Source organism: Montipora capricornis, chromosome 10 (genome assembly GCF_036669925.1).
Source record: "Montipora capricornis isolate CH-2021 chromosome 10, ASM3666992v2, whole genome shotgun sequence".
In the NCBI taxonomy this organism is placed as follows: Eukaryota; Metazoa; Cnidaria; class Anthozoa; order Scleractinia; family Acroporidae; genus Montipora; species Montipora capricornis.
In genome coordinates, this window is record NC_090892.1 from 72587823 (window position 1) to 72605322 (window position 17500).

Genomic DNA, 17500 nt, shown 5'->3' on the forward strand with positions numbered 1-17500 from the left:
ATGCAATAAATTATATATTGGTGAGACAGGTAGACGACTAGGTGACCGATTCCGACGAACACCTTCGCGATGTTGAGAAGAATGACAGAAGAATGACAAGGATGCATCTAAGCCAGTCGCTCGCCATTTTCTATAACTGCCCAAAAAAAAAAAAAACACATGCTATCTGCGCCTACATCTAGGTATCTAGGTACGCAAGAATCTGCGAAAAAACAAAATCTTTCAAAAAAATCTCACGGTATTAACGAAACGCTTTTTTTTTAACTAATATTCCTATTTTTTACGTTTCTCGCTTCTTTGTAACATTAAGTTACATTGTAAACGCTGTAAGTTCTCTCTGTAAACGCGCCAAAGGGCTTTGCAAGAAGTTATCTTTTTCTTCAGCTAAATACACCTTATTGCAAATGGATAACATTTTAGTATTCTTTTGTTTGCTTGCAAAATAGCCATTGTTGCCTCGTTCTAAAGCTGAAAATTGCAAAAGATTATTTAACCTGAACCCAAAGATTATTTAAACTTGAACGAGGACGACAAAGGGCTATTGAATTGTAAGCAAACAAAAGAATAGAAAAATCTCGGCCATTTTGGAGTAGTAAGTGTACAGTTCACGTGAAAGTTAGATTGTAAGGATATCAACCCAGATCTTTTCCTCTTTCTTCGTGTCGGCCCACTTCAATACTAAAGCTAAGGTGGTTTTCCTTGGATTTCTATCTACAAGCAGTTGCAAAAAGGTTGAGACACTGAATTGATAATGGACCATTTCCGAGTTGCTGTTTGTCTCGGTTTCGAAGTGAGTGGTCTTGTGTTCAACTATTGTAAGGGAAATTAGTTTGATTGCATAAGAATACGCACTTCATTTCCATTTGAATGGTTGCGCACCAGGACTCGCTTTGAAACTGAGGCATGCAGCACTCGGAAATGGGCTATTCATCTCTTCTTCCTAAAACTCCTCTTCCAATCATAAGAAAAGTCCCAACACCCCTCCCTCCTTCCCCGTTTTTCAATGTTGATACCCTTTAGTTTGAATGCCAAGTGGAGATGGAAACAACTTTGTTGGGGGGACGGTAGGTTGGGGAAGCCCTCACTTGAATGACACACAGTGTGCGTGAATTCACACTAAGTGTCTCAACTCTCTTAGCAATTGCTTGTAGCTCTACAAACCATAATTTGATAGTTATTTCTTATGCAAAAAAATAAAATATTTGGTATAACGATCATTACACATTCTCTCCCAGGCGTCATTGGAGGAGTTCACTGGGGTCTGGGAGCGTGCATTGGAGTACTGGTCAGCGGTGTCATTATTAACAGTATCGGTATACCTAAAACGTTCTTCATTGTATGCTATGACGTCAGTTGCCGTGTTTGTGTTTCTGGTGCTTTCGCATTGGTGGATAAGATCCCGAGAGCAGAAAGAAGAGGCCGATCAAGCAGGTTATCAACTGGTCTCTCAAAACAAAGATGGCGATGAATAAACTGAACTGAAACCTTCGAGGAAGCCGTGAGCGATTTTATTTGCAATCGCTCGTATTTTTATTGTATTTTAATCTTTTGCTATAGCAAGGCAGGATAATGTCGACTTCAGCCTCAAGTTACCGGCAGCCACGTTGCTTTACAGAAACTTAAGAAAGAACGAAACCAGTGTATCTAACAGAAAGCATTGCTGTAGAACATTCTCACCCATTCTGACCCTGATTCATGTACACTTTTTTGCTAATAAGAATCTTGTTTTTCCGGCCTAGGCTAAATTCATATTTATCAGAAATAATATACAAACAGCGGTGACAAACGTCAGATATAAACGCATCATTTGAAATTTTCTTTTACTTGACGTTTGAGATGATTTTAGACTGAAAATATTCTTGTATTATTCTTAAATGAAATTTCCGTTTTAGAATGTATTGGGCTATGAATTACAAATGTCTGGTGTCTAGAGTTGTGTCGTGTTACATTGTGAACGTCCTTCATCGCTTTTCGCGTTGCAGTCGACGAGGTCGAGAAGTCACGTCAGATGACACTTGGCCGTTTTGGCGTCTTTAAAAGATGCATTTCTCACAGAAACACTGTGATGAAAACGCAGAGTACCCGGTTTTGTTTCAACCGTGACGTTGAAGTGTTTACATGGCCTTGTAACCGTCAAAGTCAAGCAAGGGATAACTGTTTTGGTTCGAAATGAAGGTTCATTTTAGCTCAAGCAAGTACGGAATGGAATTTTAAACAAAACATGCAAAAATAATCCTGTGAGAATGCAAATCTTAGATCTGGCTGCGTTTTCAAGGCAACCCACGCGTCCTGACAATTTTTCATCCTGGCAAACCGGGCTGGACCGTTTATGATGAGAATTTTGCAGCCCGGCTTGCTGAGATCTCGGCAGCTCGGACCAGGATCTCGGCGCGCGCCAGCCCGCCTTTTCATACAAACGAATCGAGAATTTACCATAGAAAATAGCCATTAGCCGAGGTCTCCGCAAAGCGGACCAGCCCGCCTTACCGGGCTGGCTCCCCTCATATAAACAGGTCCATAGTGACAGAACTTTGCGCAATAAGATTTTTATGCGAGGACGTAATCTAGATTTGGAATTGCTGTGAGTTTTCAATGTTCCATCATGATTTGTTGTTTTATCGAATGTTTTCGGGACCTCCTGCTTAAGCAATCTCCAGACTGTTTGGTGAATGGCGCACTGCATTCTGGCTAATTATGGGGCATTCTGGTAAAAAGTGGTGAATTCGAGAATTCATCCTACGTTCTTACGAATCGAGAACACGTTGCTGCTCGATTGCTGCGCTCGCTTCGCAGCAATAAAAGCATTGGTCAGTTGAGGCCCTTTTCGACTTATCATTACTTGAGCTTTTTCAAGTTTGAATCTGGACCTTCACAAGGCATAAGTGAAATTCGAAGCACGCGAGTTTATTTTCTGTTCTGCCGATCGATTAGACAACAACTTTTTGCCTTTCACGTCAAATTTCATGTGTAGTTAATACCTTTCTGTGAAACGTTTCGATGGTCGTCTGGCCATAAAATCAATCAAATGCGTGCCGAATGATGACAAGGCCTACACTGCTACCCCTCCCTAACACACATTTGGAAAAGCTCTCAGATTTTGGGAGACTCGTGACCAGCCGCAACCGGGGTCTCTTTCCTTCACGACGAAGGAGGCACAGACGAGAGACTCTGGAAACGAGGCTGAATTTTGGAGGGACAAACAAAGTGCATTACTGGCTAATTGAGTGCTTTTTGTTGAAAATAAATGAACTTGAAATGGCTTTCCTTCCTATCTGAGACTTACTGGGGTTGTTTGGTGAAAGCGAAGGCTTTTTTATTTAGAGTTTCGAAGCAAGCAACCGTGGACAATTTTCCTGTCGGTGTACGTTGGATCAGTGGCTTGATCTGATCGGCGTTATTTCAAGTTGAGAAACTAAATATTTTAAGCAAGAGCCGATACAACGTAGATTTGATTTTAGTGATGTACATCACTAAAATCAAATCTACGTTGTATCGGCTCTTGCTTAAAATATTTTTTATTTAGTATACACCGTTTCGTGATTGCGAAGAACAACATGCAATTCCGTCCAAACATCGTCTAGGTAGTCGAATCGGTTTAGTCACAAAATCGGCAAGAAAATATAAAAAATATAGGAACAATTAAGTTGATGCGCATTTGATGCACACTTTACGCACTTGATGCACATTTCCATACCTTTCTTTGTAAATCTTAATGCAATCATATCTTTTCCTTTCAAGTAGTCTACAGAGAAATATGGTGAATCTATCAAAACATTCCCGATTTTTAGACCAGTACAATAGTACTTTATTATTTCCTTTAGACAGAGAGGAATGTTTTGCACCTGTCACGTGCAGCAACAGCTTGCAAATGCTGTGTGTTTCCGATGAAAGACAATCAGTTTTGGAAAACAAAATAATAATAATAATAATAATAATAATAATAATAATAATAATAATGAAAACTTTATTTGTCTTCGAATACAGTTGTAAATCTCTCTACGTATAGGCAATTAACAACTGGCTACTTGAAATTGAGTGATATACTTGTATACTGTATTTACAAATGAATCAAAAAAAAAAAAAAAAGTCTGAGCTATCCCAAGTCTTATTTCTACGACAGAAGATAAAATATGTCGCTCTAATGGCTAGACTTATCATTTTTTTGATTACATAGAGTTGAATAGTAATAATAATAAAAATAATAATAATAATAATAATAGTAATAGTAATAATAAAACTTCTATAGCGCAAATACATTACTCTTCTTAGCGCTTTACAATTAAAAATATAAAAACGTAAAAAAATATACCTATAATGTCCTACATAAATATAAATAAAATATATGCTAGAATAATATGTTAAAAATAGGGTTGTCTAAAAAGATTTTACCTTTGATTTAAAACTATTAATTGTCTCTAGCCTGTCTAATATCAATCGGAAGCATATTCCACAGTCTAGGCGCAGCAACATCATAAGCTCTAAAACAGTAAGTCTTAAAATTATAATGAGTAGCACAGAGGCTACTTAAATATCTTGAGCTACATTGGTCATAATCTTAAATGTAATTAGATTTATCATAAAAACTATTCTTCGTTCAAGAGGCAGCCAGTGCAACTCCCTTAAAGTAGAGCAAACATGATCATATTTTCGTAAACATGCTATAACCCTCGCGGCTGCATTCTGTACATTTTAGAGAGATCCGCGCCACACGTCACTAACCTCATGCCTCATCCTAAACCCAAGCCTTATTAGAAAAGAGAAAAAATCTAGTTTTGCTCTCTTTTCTAACGGGGTGTCACTTTTGAAGTTTGGTCAAATACTCAATGGGGCTTTTATTATAGATCAGCATGACATGAATACAGTGGAGTAAAAAAACTCCGATCACTTGTTATCGAGAATTATAAACCCACAGACAAAAATGCCATTTTTGTGAGCCTCCGCCAAAACAGAATTCTAGTAGTGTTGTTAGGCACAAATGGCCACCTCGAAAGCAGAATTTTAGAGTGCAGGCTTAAGATCACGCCGTGACGTTTGAGTTAAAAAAAGACAAAGGCAACGGCCTTTACTTTTTCTACTCAAGACAATCAATTTGTTCGAAATTTGCATGTAAAGAACTTGACTTTTCAAGGTGGTTAAGGAAACGTAGCACTCCAGTCCGATATGAAAAATCTCAAGCAGTCCGTTAAACGAGATTTTGTGACTGTGCAGACCGTCATACTACATTTAGCTTTCTGTCCAAAGAATAGACCTTATAAACGAGGAAGCGAACACTCCTGTTTGTAAATTTTACTTCTTTTAACGGCGGACCGTCAAATAGTGATTCGTTAACCTTTTACGACCGAAATACTTATTTTCTTTAAAGGAATCTTTCGCGAAAAAAAGGCTTGCGGCACTTGATAACGCCATATAAGAAGTTCTCATAGCAACATCTGCGGTTTCGAGATGTGGGCTCCGGTTTAGGCGTCACGTGACAAATGTCAACAGTTCATGTTCGAAGAGTGTGCGAAGTGGATTATATCTGGTAGGTTCATCATTTTATAAGTGATCTTCCGGGCCATCTTCGTCAACAGAAAACCCCAGGCTGGCATCATTAAGCTGGAATGTGGGTAGAGGCAAACCTTTGGAAGAAAACAGAGGTGAGAGATGGTTTCATGCAGACTGGGTCGCCTAAAATGATCTGTTGTAAACATGGCGTTTCACGAGTGAAGTTGTCTCTCTGGCCTTTCCGTGGACGAAATCCAGGACCTACCGATACAATTTGGGCCAGTTTTCAAAGCTAAAAACTTCAATCAGTGCTGTATTTTGCTGGTAGGACTGGGCGACCCGACACTTATAAAAAAAATCAATGGGGTTAATATCGTTTTATCGGGGAAGATTTTACGCTCGGTACGCTAAGAACTCAGCGTTATATCGGGAATATCGTTATACTGAAGATCGTTATATCGGGGTTCTGTCCCATACATTTTACTGTAACTTTTGTCGGGACATAGCATGTTTATCTTTTTACCGGGGATATCGTTATATCGAGGATCGTTGTATCGGGGTTCCACTGTAATAACATTTCCCTATCGCACGAACCATCCACCCTCCCCCCTCAGTTGTTACCTGTACCAAACCTGTACCGTCCTACAAACATCGAACGCACTCGCCTAAGCTTCGATTACCCCTAGTTATAGTCATTGCGTAGGATGGAGTTACACCAAGTATCCGTGAAACGCAAGACATTCGAAACATTTTAATTCAGAATTGCGGTGATGGTTGAAGCCATTAGCCCTAACAGAAGTCCATCAGTGGTGCTATACCATTTCATCACTACTAATGGAAGTTGCCATTGATTGGTCCTTTAGAGCGCAACAACAGGGAAAGGCATCAAGTGATGCAATACCGCACCCAGACTTTGCAGACGACCTTGTTGTATTGTCTAACACTGCCTAAGAAGTTTAGAACAGCGTGTCAGATTTTGGAGACGTTGCCTCTTTCTTCGACCTTAACATCAGCGTCGACAAGACAAAGAATATGGTAGAGAAAAGTGGAGAGGGATATGCTCCCGATGGGCATTATGTTTAACTACAGACCGTACAGGGGGTGAATTGTTGTAATAATGTAATAGAACCAAAGCCTGATTGAGGTGTTTGAGGGATAAGAAAAAAAAAAAAGAAAGAAGGGGGGCTCAGAAAAAGGGGGCTGAAAATTCACCCATTTCACCTCCCCTGGATCCGCGCCTGACCGTGATCTATAGAGTGTCGTGGCTGCCTCATGCGTCTACAGACGCCGGGAGAGCTCCAAAATTTGAGATTAATTTAGCATTCCCTTTGAATCACCCTTTTGCAACCCACGTGATTGCTCTTAGGCGTCTTGCTTTGTATCAGATCATGCTGCTGTAACCAAACGAAAAGGAAACTTCATAGTTCATTATTTTACTATTTTTGTAATCTCGTATTGTCAAAGAACAGCTAGCTCTTGTTTCATTTTGTTAATAAGGCGACAGTCAGACGCTAAAACAATACCAATGTAGTCTTCAAATGATAATGTAATTGTTTAGGCTTTACGCTTGCCTCGCTTAGTTTACAATAATAAACACCAAAGATCCATGTTTTCTTTCGCAGCAACCTGATCTCAAAAACACTTTTCAAGCCCCAATAAAAAGTGGCAATGTATCTAAATAAACCCGCAATTCAAAACTTCCTATACTAATTAACTTTCTCATATTGACTCTTTTGGCGGCATTATTACTGGGTTGCCAAACCCAGTCGGAATTTCGGTTTCATTTCGTGGGTTTTTTTGTTATTTTCCGTGTCGGGAAATGTCTTGCCTGTCACTCCCCTGCTAAGTGGTGTCTTTGTGCATAGAGTCTTTTGTGCGTATTTTGTTAGGTTTGAGGGGGCTGGGGTAATGCGTAGCTTGCTCTGCACAATTAACCTGTAATGGCGTCGAAAGTCATTGTAACGCGAATGGCTTTTTAGTACATCTTTAAAGAAAATATACCCACATGGAGCTCAAGAATGGAACGTCAAGACAGGCGGTGAAACATAAAGATCTGGAATCTTAAAAAGCGACGAGTAATGGACTTCGACAGCGTGAATCTTTCGCCCGTCGAGCCGAAATCAAAATATGCTGTACTTCTAATATTTCGCCAAGGTGGAAATGGAAATTTCTCTGGTAACTTACGGGTTCAACAAAGACAGAGAAGGAATCGAACACCACAAGTAGATCTGTGATCTCTGTTGTGTGTCTCACAGTGTTTACTGAAGTCGCATCTATTTAAAGTTCGCCTGTTTGTCTTGCAAGTAACATTCATTTTGTACTCAACTCTGCAAAGGTAAAAAAAATTGGAAATGTGACAGTGAAAAATTACTTGAATGAAAGCTTGTTGTCTCTTTTGTGCTTTATTATTTATGGTCAAGGTTCTTTCGAAAAGGGTTGAATGTAAAAAGGCAGAAATTTATTTAATTGCATATGCTTTGTGATTGTGTGTTTCGCTTGCACGCACGCAACTGAAATAGGAAGGGTTTCTTGCCTCTTATAGCAAATATGTTGCTTGTTTCAAGAAATGTTTCGGTGGAAAATATTTCTGTGAAATTTCCACCTTGCATACGGCGAGAGCTACTAAAATTTAAACTGACCAATCAGAATTCAGCGAGCGGGCCTTGTGCTATTCAACGTCACGCCAATTGTTTACATTCGGATTGGTTAGATCGGTGGACATTCGCTCAGCCTCTTGACCGTCGCTTCTTTGAACTCAGCGGGACAGAAATGACGCATTGTTCTGGCAATCAATTTGCTAATCCACTTTATCCAGTTTATGAATTGGTCTAGCATGTGATTAAAAACCAGGATCGCCTTTGAACTTTATTCTGTGGAGGAAGAAGACATTGCTGAGTGAACATTTTTACGACGAAATCCCTTGGTTTGTTCAGCACTTTGATGTCCGATAACTGAGCCGCTCTAATGAGTGTTGGGTCAATCGTATTTGGCCGTCTGACCATATGAAGATTTTTCAGCTCTTGTTTGTGTCCATCATGATCGAACTTCAGGTGAGGCGCTATGCTGCTTTATGCCAACTTCGATGGCTTGTGATGAGCTTGCCTGCTGCCCAAATTGTTGTTGTATTTGGGCAAGATTGGTCTTATCGGGTTGGAACTTAATAGTGAGGGGAACAATTTTTCGTTCATCTGCTGTGCCAAACAACAAACAATCCTGTTGGGTGTTCCACGTGCTTGGCGAGTCTTGCACGACCATCATCTATCAGATCTGGAGTGGAGTTTTCTTTCAGTGATTACAACTTGCGATCGTTCTGCAAACATCCACGTAGCATGCAGGACTTTTTAGTGACTTCAGGATCCCCGGCCCGTTTTGCTGTTTCAAAGGGAGTCGTGCATTTTTGAGCAGTTTGTCTTCATTGCTTGTATTTTTTCGTTTGTTCCTGGTGGCGCAAAGTAACTGATGATTTGAAAGGACTTGAATCCTTAATTGAATTAGCGATTTTTTTAATTAAGGAACCAACAAGTGAATGGTACACAAAATTAGGAGAAACTGTTGGTTGAGTAGACAATATTTGTAGACATAATTATCTACCCAGTTTAAGTACTAAGCTCAACAAGTTGTTTGGCTCCACAAGGTTCAGTTTCAGGCCACGTACCCAAATTCACCCTGGTACTGTTGTACACTACCATAGTTCTTTGGAAATTGAATAGCTCCTTGAACACCTGGTTGCTTGAGAAGAAACTTGATGTGTTTGTTCTCTACATTGGTGAATGCAGCCACTAACTGTCCATTGTGGATAAACTCCAGACCAACTCTTTTTTCAATTTATTCTTTGTTCTTCGCACGGCATTAACAATGGTGTCCCTTGTAAAATGTTAGTTTAAAGAGTTTGTTTAAGTTATTTCCAATTTCATAGGGCACTGTGGTTGCCAGATTCACTTTAAAACTTATCATGGAAATGTAAATCAATGCCAGTGAAAAGTCAGTCTCTTGAGTTGTTGATAGAAAATTAATTTAAAATATGCATATTGAAACATCAGTTGAGGAATATTTTTTTCCGTTTTTGTGAACCTAACATACATTGCTGCCATTTATTTATTGCTTGGTCATTCAATGTCTTGATCACATCAAATAATTTATTTTTTAGGTATTGTGTATCTTTATCTAAAAACTTAACTGGTTGCTTTTTGGAGCCCTTTTGCGGCATATTTAGATAGGCAGGAAATGTTCCACATTTTATGGTAAATAGTTCTGCATAGTTTTAAGGAATATTGCGGCCTAAGCTAATTGAATATGAGAATAAAATGTGCTGTTTGACATTTTGTGAATTTAAAGACTATTAATATTGTTTGCACTTGTTAAAACAAATGCAAACAATATTAATAGTCTTTAAATTAAATATTAATAGTCTTTAAATTAAAAGGCTCAAGGTTGGCACTCAAAAGTGTTCCTTCAACAATCTTATTCTGTAAAGATTACCTTGGAAGAATTGGATTAATGCAAGTTTTTCTTCTAGCCTCTTTCCCCAGTGCCCTCTGAGAATGGAGTTGATTTGGTTTTGCCCGATGTTGAAAGATGAAACAATGCCTGAACCAGCCGCAAGAAATACTTCATGGTGCTTTTTTACAAACATGGGCATGAGGGTGCTCATAAGCATCTGAGCATTGTTTTGCATGCTAAAGTGATAATTATTATAAATAATTTGTTTATCTTAGAGAGTCTTCTTTTCCTGTTGGTCAGTCAAAAATTGTTGGAATAGCTTGTGTGAGCTGTTGGATAGAGGCAGAACATTTGATGAGGGCCTCCTGGGGAGAGGAGTCCTTGTTCCCTTTAGATATTTTCTTGTGTTTCCTTGTTCCCCAAATTACTTTGAAACTTGTTCCCAGCCTTTTGATCCCTAAAAAATAAATATTGGTTTTCTTCCCTTGTTCCCTAAAATATTTTGATATTGTTCCTCTGTTCCCCAGTTCAAATAAGCCATGTTCTCTTCTTCCCTCAAACCCCTGGGGGTGCCTCTTTGATGTTGATTCTGGTATTGGCCTAATAGTAATTCACTGTAGAATTGCAAGACACAGCAAGTTCTTATTTGGGAGTGAGGGAAAAGTTTTGAATAAATGTTTGCTCAATACAAGAAACAAAATTTGACGCACCTTCTAGACCTTACTCTTTTCAGACATCAATCAGCTTGTTTGCACCTTTCTGGCGACCTGCGGGAGGGCAAGCTCTAGAAACTCTTCTCTAGTGAGCCTTCCGCTGAAGTCTGGCTTTCCAGTGTTAGGGGCCGAGGTTTTAGTGCAAAATTCATCAGCGGGTTCTTGCAGCTTCTCAAAGGTGTTCCTTCGGGCAATGGTTAGTAAAAGTTTTGTAGTGCTTATACAAATTTTCGCTACTTGAAAAGGTATGTTTATACGAAACAAATATCAGCTTGACAATTTTTCTTTCCCGATACTACATTTAAAATGCACGTGAGCGCTATTAATAGAGAGCCAGAAAACCATTTAAAACATTTTGTGGCAATTTTTTTGTCAACAAACTTGGGTTGTCGGCGAGCAGAATTCGAACGTAAGCTGTTGTGCTTTGGCTTTTATTTGTGCTTTTTCTAACTAATCTAAGACGAATTCAGGCTGGTATTTTCGAATCAAGTGTAAGAAGACGGCAAAACCGTATTGATAATGTATTTATTTGAGTTAACTTCGCGAATAAAGACTGTAATCGCTTCCTTTCGACAGGGGTAGATCGACACGCACAACCGAAATGCACTGTTTCCGGTGAAAGGGCAAATGATTGACAGGATAGCACAGTTTTGACTGCCGCGCGCACTGCGGGCGCGGGTTCCGTATGCAAGGCAGCTTTTGTAAATTTATCATGTTGTGTAATTTTCGAGCTTAGCAAATTTGCATACATATGTTGAAATGTGATACGGGGAGAATTTTTGTGGTAACGCATAAGTCACGAAAATAAACAGGTCTGTTGGAAGCGTGCTTGAGTTTCAACAAAATGACCCCCAAAATCGGCAAAAGATTGTGACGCTGATGAATAATAAAGTTGCTGCTATTACCAAAACGATGGAATTACCTGGTGATAAATAACCTTGTCTTGGAGAGTAAATTTTTGATTTTCTAGAAACAATATTCAACCTCTGAGAGTTGAAGGAAGGGGTAGTTTCTAAAGAAACTGTGGTGCTGCGTCGTTGGGGAAGTAGTATACAAAAATTTGGTTTTATCAACGGAGTTGATAATGTAAATTGGCCACCGTACAGAGATTCTAAAAGCTGACGTTTCGAGCGTTAGCCCTTAAGAGTTGAGAGTTGAGAGTTGGCCGATTGTGATCTTTGTGTTGAATTCGCACATTTCTTGTCAAAATTTATAACAATCGAAAGAAAAAGAAAACTAACAAAAACAAAAACCTGGTAGCTTGGCATCATTTGACACAGATGCTTCACTGTTTCGCGAGTAAACATGCCGCGGTAAAATAACGCGGTAACTTGATCAGAGCACCCGCTGAATTCGATGTGCGATTTACTCGGTGCAGCCAAACTTGTACAATTACAACAAAACAACTAAAATCTCCCAAACTGTTTTTCGCTGATGGTAACTTTTTATATTCGTGGTTCAAAATTAATGTTGTTTTCATGTCGTAGATTTTGTTACCGATGGCAAAATATTTTATGCTCGATCGACCGTCCTGAAACTTCCTTCTGCTCTTCTTAAAAATTGTGTATCCATATTTATTTACTTTTACATCAATATTTGTTTGGCATAAAGCAAGCTAACAAAATTTTTATCTTGCTTGGTTCGCATTTGATAGCATTAAAATAGAATTTTCGGTCGTATGCTTCTGTTACTGAGTGGTATATTTCGTAGGTCGCCCATCCAGATACTAACCCCACCGAACTCCTAGGAAATAAATTCAGCTTTCAACTTTTGTTTACAAAGCTGTCAGATGCTGTCAGTGCACGCTTACACTTGTGGTGGAAAGAAGTTGCATGATCAACATGTCAGCCCAGAAGCCAATGTTTCTCGATTCCCTTTTATTTTCTTCAGTCTCCCTAGGTTCAGTACTTTGCTAGTAACCACATGTCTTCTCAAGGGGCTATTTATCTGAGACTTCTACCATGGCGCTACAATGATAGACAATACCAAAACAATATCGTGTACTGTTAGACCTACATATTACGCAAAGACAACTGTCAACATGTCATCCCAGAAGACAATGTTTTTCACTTCCCATTTATTTTCTTCAATCTTTCTGGGTTCAGTACTTTGCTAGTAACCACATGTCTTCTCAGGCTATTTACCCAAGACTTCTACCATGGCACGACAATGATAGACAATACTAAAACAATATCGTGCACTGTTAGAGCTACATTTTACGCAAGGACAACTTGAATCTCCTGGAAGGCAACACACAGCTCAGTTGACATTATGGAATAAATCGCTGTGTTACTTCACTACCACACGTAAGCAATGCGTGTCAATTTTTTTTAAAGAGGACAGGAATTTCTTCTTTCTGACAAATGATTAATTAATAGGCCGGTAGCCAGGTTTTTAACCTCAGAAAAGGATCTGTTTCGTCGTACGAACGTGTGAGGACCTGTGAGCCAAAGGGCCTCTGCTGGTATGACTTCTGGGGGACCCCTTAAATGGTCTTAATGACCCCCCCAACTTGAAAAAAATTGCCTGGAACGCTGCACGTACCACAGGCAACCCAGTGTACCCTCACGGAGGGTCTAGTATTTAATTTAGTCTTGCAAGACAGTTTCGCTGGAGTAAACTCATTATCTGTCAAGAAAAGTAAACAGAGAGAAATAAGTGCGTTCATTGTAAAGATAATTCTCACTTGCTTGATGTTATTAAGAGGCTAATACATATCTAAAGTTTGAATGTATGCATTATCCTAGAATTAAAGTAAAATTCTGGGATACAGCCTGATTGTGCATCGAGAACTGCAAACCTGAAGGAAGACTCATCACTCACATATTGAGTTTCTGTTCAAGGCAGTGCTATCAATTTCTCACACAAATGTCGCTGTCTTTAACGATAGCAATTTCGAATGTTTCTTTAGAGAATGGTACAACTGCAGCAAGCGAGGTTCTTTTCCAGATCAATCCCATTTTGGGTTTGGTAGTGGAAGGAGTAATTGCGTTCTTAGTTTGTGGACACTTTCTAATTCTCAGGACACTTACCTTATACAGGCCATGGAACATAGCCGACGTGCTGATATTCTCGCTGTCGATTGCAGACACTGTAAATGCAGCTATTCCGCTCCAAATGCTCAACATCGTGAACAACTTCATTGGTCCTCATCTCTGGACACGGGTGTCCTGTGCCGCGTTCGTTACGTGCACGTATACATTTCGTATTGCTTCCGTGTGCACGATAACTTTGATATCAGTCGATAGAGCCATCTTGTTGACGAGGCCATTGCAGCACCACATCATTGTTACAATTGGAAGGGCAAGGAAGGCGATCGTCGCTGTCTGGTTGTTTTCTATCGTCCTGGCAATTTTACCGTTCATCGGAGTCGGGCATTCAAGTTTCAGAGGTGGTTACTGTTTTTATCAGCTATCTGATTTCGGAATCATGTACGGATACATTATCATTGGCATTGGTGTGCTACAGTTAGTGCTGGTATTAATGTGCTTTATAGCCATCAAGATTACTAGCAGCAAATTTGTGAAACGCCAATCTGTGATGGCGGCTTCCAAGCAAACTGGCTTGAAAAATTACAAGAGGCGGGAAACCGCAGGAACATGGCAAGTCAAGCAGATGTCATTCATGATGGCCGTAGTGGTGTTGCTTTACTACTTCAGTTGGTTGCCTTACTTGGTGAGTCCTTTTTGGTCGTGCATGCGTGCATCTTGATAAGTGTAATTGCTGTGTGTTATGTCTGTTCAAAACCTACAACTAGGTCAGAATTTAAGTAGATCCACAAACGTTTCAAACCCCATTAAAGTTGAAGTTGACTCAAATAAGTAAACTTTCAAAAATGAATTGCTCAGGGTGGAAACCCCCTCAGATTAAAGCTGGGTTTTAAATTACATGATCCGTCCCGGGAGCAGTCGGTCGAAAGTCTATCTTTTCGCATTATATAAAACGCCTTTGGTGATTCTAATGAAAGTCCTCAAATCGATGGTTTACGCAAACCAATTTTCAGTTTATATTATAGCCAAAGTAGTCGTTAGGGTACTTCATTTGCCTTAGACAAGCCGGGTAGACAATATCGCTGTAGGGAGTTCGTTCAAACATTCTTCAATCAAAGTCACTCCATTGGTGAATAGCTGCATGGTGCCAAAAATTCGAAAACCCCGGGGCGTTTGAAAAATGCAGTAAATGTAGTTGAATAACAATCTAAATGGACCGCAATTATAAGGTGAAGCTGCATTACTTAAATTATGATTACATTTTTGTACATGTTTCCAAAAAACACAAATCTTCGTAGAAAAACACTTCCTGGGAGAAGCTATTCGCATGCTGTGGATATTATGACAGTTTTTTCCCTCAAAAGCATAATATAGAATCTGTTCCAAGGTTTGTTCAGTTTGCGCTTTGATAACCTTTTGCTCGGTACTTTTACAAATGAAAATTTTGCAATTATTCTACTCTATAGATAACAATAAAATTTCGCAACAAAGGCACTCAATGTATAATACAGAATGAATAATTCGCTGTTATTCAAATGTCATTAACGGCGAAGTAGTCAATCACAATAATATTCTAGCGAAGATATTTCGCAGCTAATGAAATTTCTTTAACGGCAAAGGAGCCAATCGCATCAATAAAATAGAGGGGATATTTCGCAGTTATCGAAATTTCGTTAACGGCGAAGTAGCCAATCACAATAACAGAATTGAGAAAATATTTCGCAGTTAATTAAATTTCATTAACCGGGAAGCAGCCAATAACGATAATAGAATAAAGGGAACATTTCGCAGTTATTGCAATTTTATTAACTGCGAAGTAGACAATCAACATATAAGAGTAGAGAGAATAATTCGCAGTTATTCAAATGTCATTAACGGCGAAGTAGTCAACGACAATAACAGGTTAGCGAAGATATTTCGCAGTTAATGAAATTCCATTAACGGCGAAGTAGTCAATCACAATGATATTATAACGAAGATATTTCGCAGTTAATGAAATTTCCTTAACGGCGAAGTAGCTAATCGCATCAATAGAACAGAGGGGATATTTCGCAGTTATCGAAATTTCGTTAACGATGAAGTAGCCAATCACAATAACAGAATTGAGAGAATATTTCGCAGTTATTTCAATTTCATTAACCGGGAAGCAGCCAATAACGATAATAGAATAAAGGGAACATTTCGCAGTTATTGCAATTTTATTAACTGCGAAGTAGACAATCAACATATAAGAGTAGAGAGAATATTTCGCAGTTATTCAAATGTCATTAACGGCGACGTAGTCAACGACAATAATAGGTTAGCGAAGATATTTCGCAGTTAATGAAATTCCATTAACGGCGAAGTAGTCAATCACAATAATATTATAGCGAAGATATTTCGCAGTTAATGAAATTTCCTTAACGGCGAAGTAGCCAATCGCATCTATAGAATAGAGGGGATATTTCGCAGTTATCGAAATTTCGTTCACGGAGAAGTAGCCAATCACAATAACAGAATGGAGAGAATATTTCGCAGTTATTTAAATTTCATTAACCGGGAAGCAGCCAATAACGATAATAGAATAAAGGGAATATTTCGCAGTTATTGCAATTTTATTAACTGCGAAGTAGACAATCAACATATTAGAGTAGAGAGAACTAGACCCTCCGTGAGGGTACACTGGGTTGCCTGTGGTACGTGCAGCCCCGGAGGTGGGGGGACTCCCATATGGAACACACAGGGATGCTAGTCGGAAATTTTAAATTTAACCCCTGAAGGAGACCATCTGGGCGTGGCTCAAGCTTTTTGTGACTCCTAAAGGAGACCAATCTGGGCGTGACTTAAGCAAATTTTGACCTTGGCGGCTTAAAATATTGGCGCTTTGCCCGAAACACCCTAAGCGAGACCAAAATCCAAAATTTACACCCCTAAGCGAGACGACGAGCATCCCCGGGCTTGCAAAAACAAACCAAAAGGTAATTAACAGGTCCTCACACGTTCGTACGACGAAACAGATCCTTTTCTGAGGTTTTTACCTGGCTACTGGCCTAACTCTTCTTCCTACTTTCCCAACCGCGAGAAAACCGCGGTAAATCAGCCATCGCCAAAAAATGTTTTTTTTTTCTCAAAAAATATTTAAGTTAGGGGGAAAAAATACATCATTTTAAAGCTAAGAAAATAAGCTTTCCAACAGCATATAACTTATTTACAGAAAACTGAAACATTTTATAAAAGCGAAAGTTGAACGAAAAAATTTAAGAAAAATAACAGTAAAATATGTTTTCTAGGCAAAATTTGGTCATTTTAGCGTTGATTACGAATTTTTGGATGCAAAACTAATATTTTCTGCAATTTATCTGCCTTCTTGGACATAAATTCGACCGAAAACTGATAAGGCACGAATATTTTTAGATTTTTAGGAATAATAGATAACGTGGTTCAATGCGTAATGTGATAATGCGATAAAAGTGTCAAATTTGCGACCCATTGCTAACGGCAACGGAAGCGATCGCATTACGAATAATTAACCTCTGTTGCCAAAAACCACTCAAATGACCGGTCAGTGTAAAACGCAGACTGCAGACTGCAGACCAGGGATAAAATGCGGACTGAGGGTAAAATGCAGACTGCAGACTGTGGGTTAGTAAAATAATAATGAAAAAAGAGTTATAAGAGTGTTAGTAGCCGTTTGTACTTTCACACTGAAACCCCAACACAGCTCCCATCGCTTTGGTTGCCCCACCGCATGTTTTATCGAACTCTGTAAGAATTGAAGCTGTTTGAATCCTTGTTGTTGTTTGAAAAAGGACAGTTTCGTTAAGTGAGTTGCTTTTAGGCAAAGAAGTCACCACCCCGTAATTCATATGCCCAAGATACCGGGTTTTTGTAAGT

General features: G+C 39.1%; 2 protein-coding genes across 2 annotated transcripts in view; one reads left to right on the forward strand and one right to left on the reverse strand.

The window, feature by feature from the left end:
* Positions 1-1681, reverse strand: part of LOC138021295 (uncharacterized) — a 4537-nt gene extending 2856 nt beyond the window's left edge. The window contains exon 1 of the mRNA XM_068868143.1: positions 1678-1681. Coding sequence (XP_068724244.1) covers positions 1678-1681 — 4 coding nt within the window. The remainder of the gene's footprint in view (positions 1-1677) is intronic.
* An 11794-nt stretch (positions 1682-13475) lies between these two features.
* Positions 13476-17500, forward strand: part of LOC138021297 (thyrotropin-releasing hormone receptor-like) — a 10927-nt gene continuing 6902 nt past the window's right edge. The window contains exon 1 of the mRNA XM_068868144.1: positions 13476-14312. Coding sequence (XP_068724245.1) covers positions 13506-14312 — 807 coding nt within the window. The 5' untranslated portion in view covers positions 13476-13505. The remainder of the gene's footprint in view (positions 14313-17500) is intronic.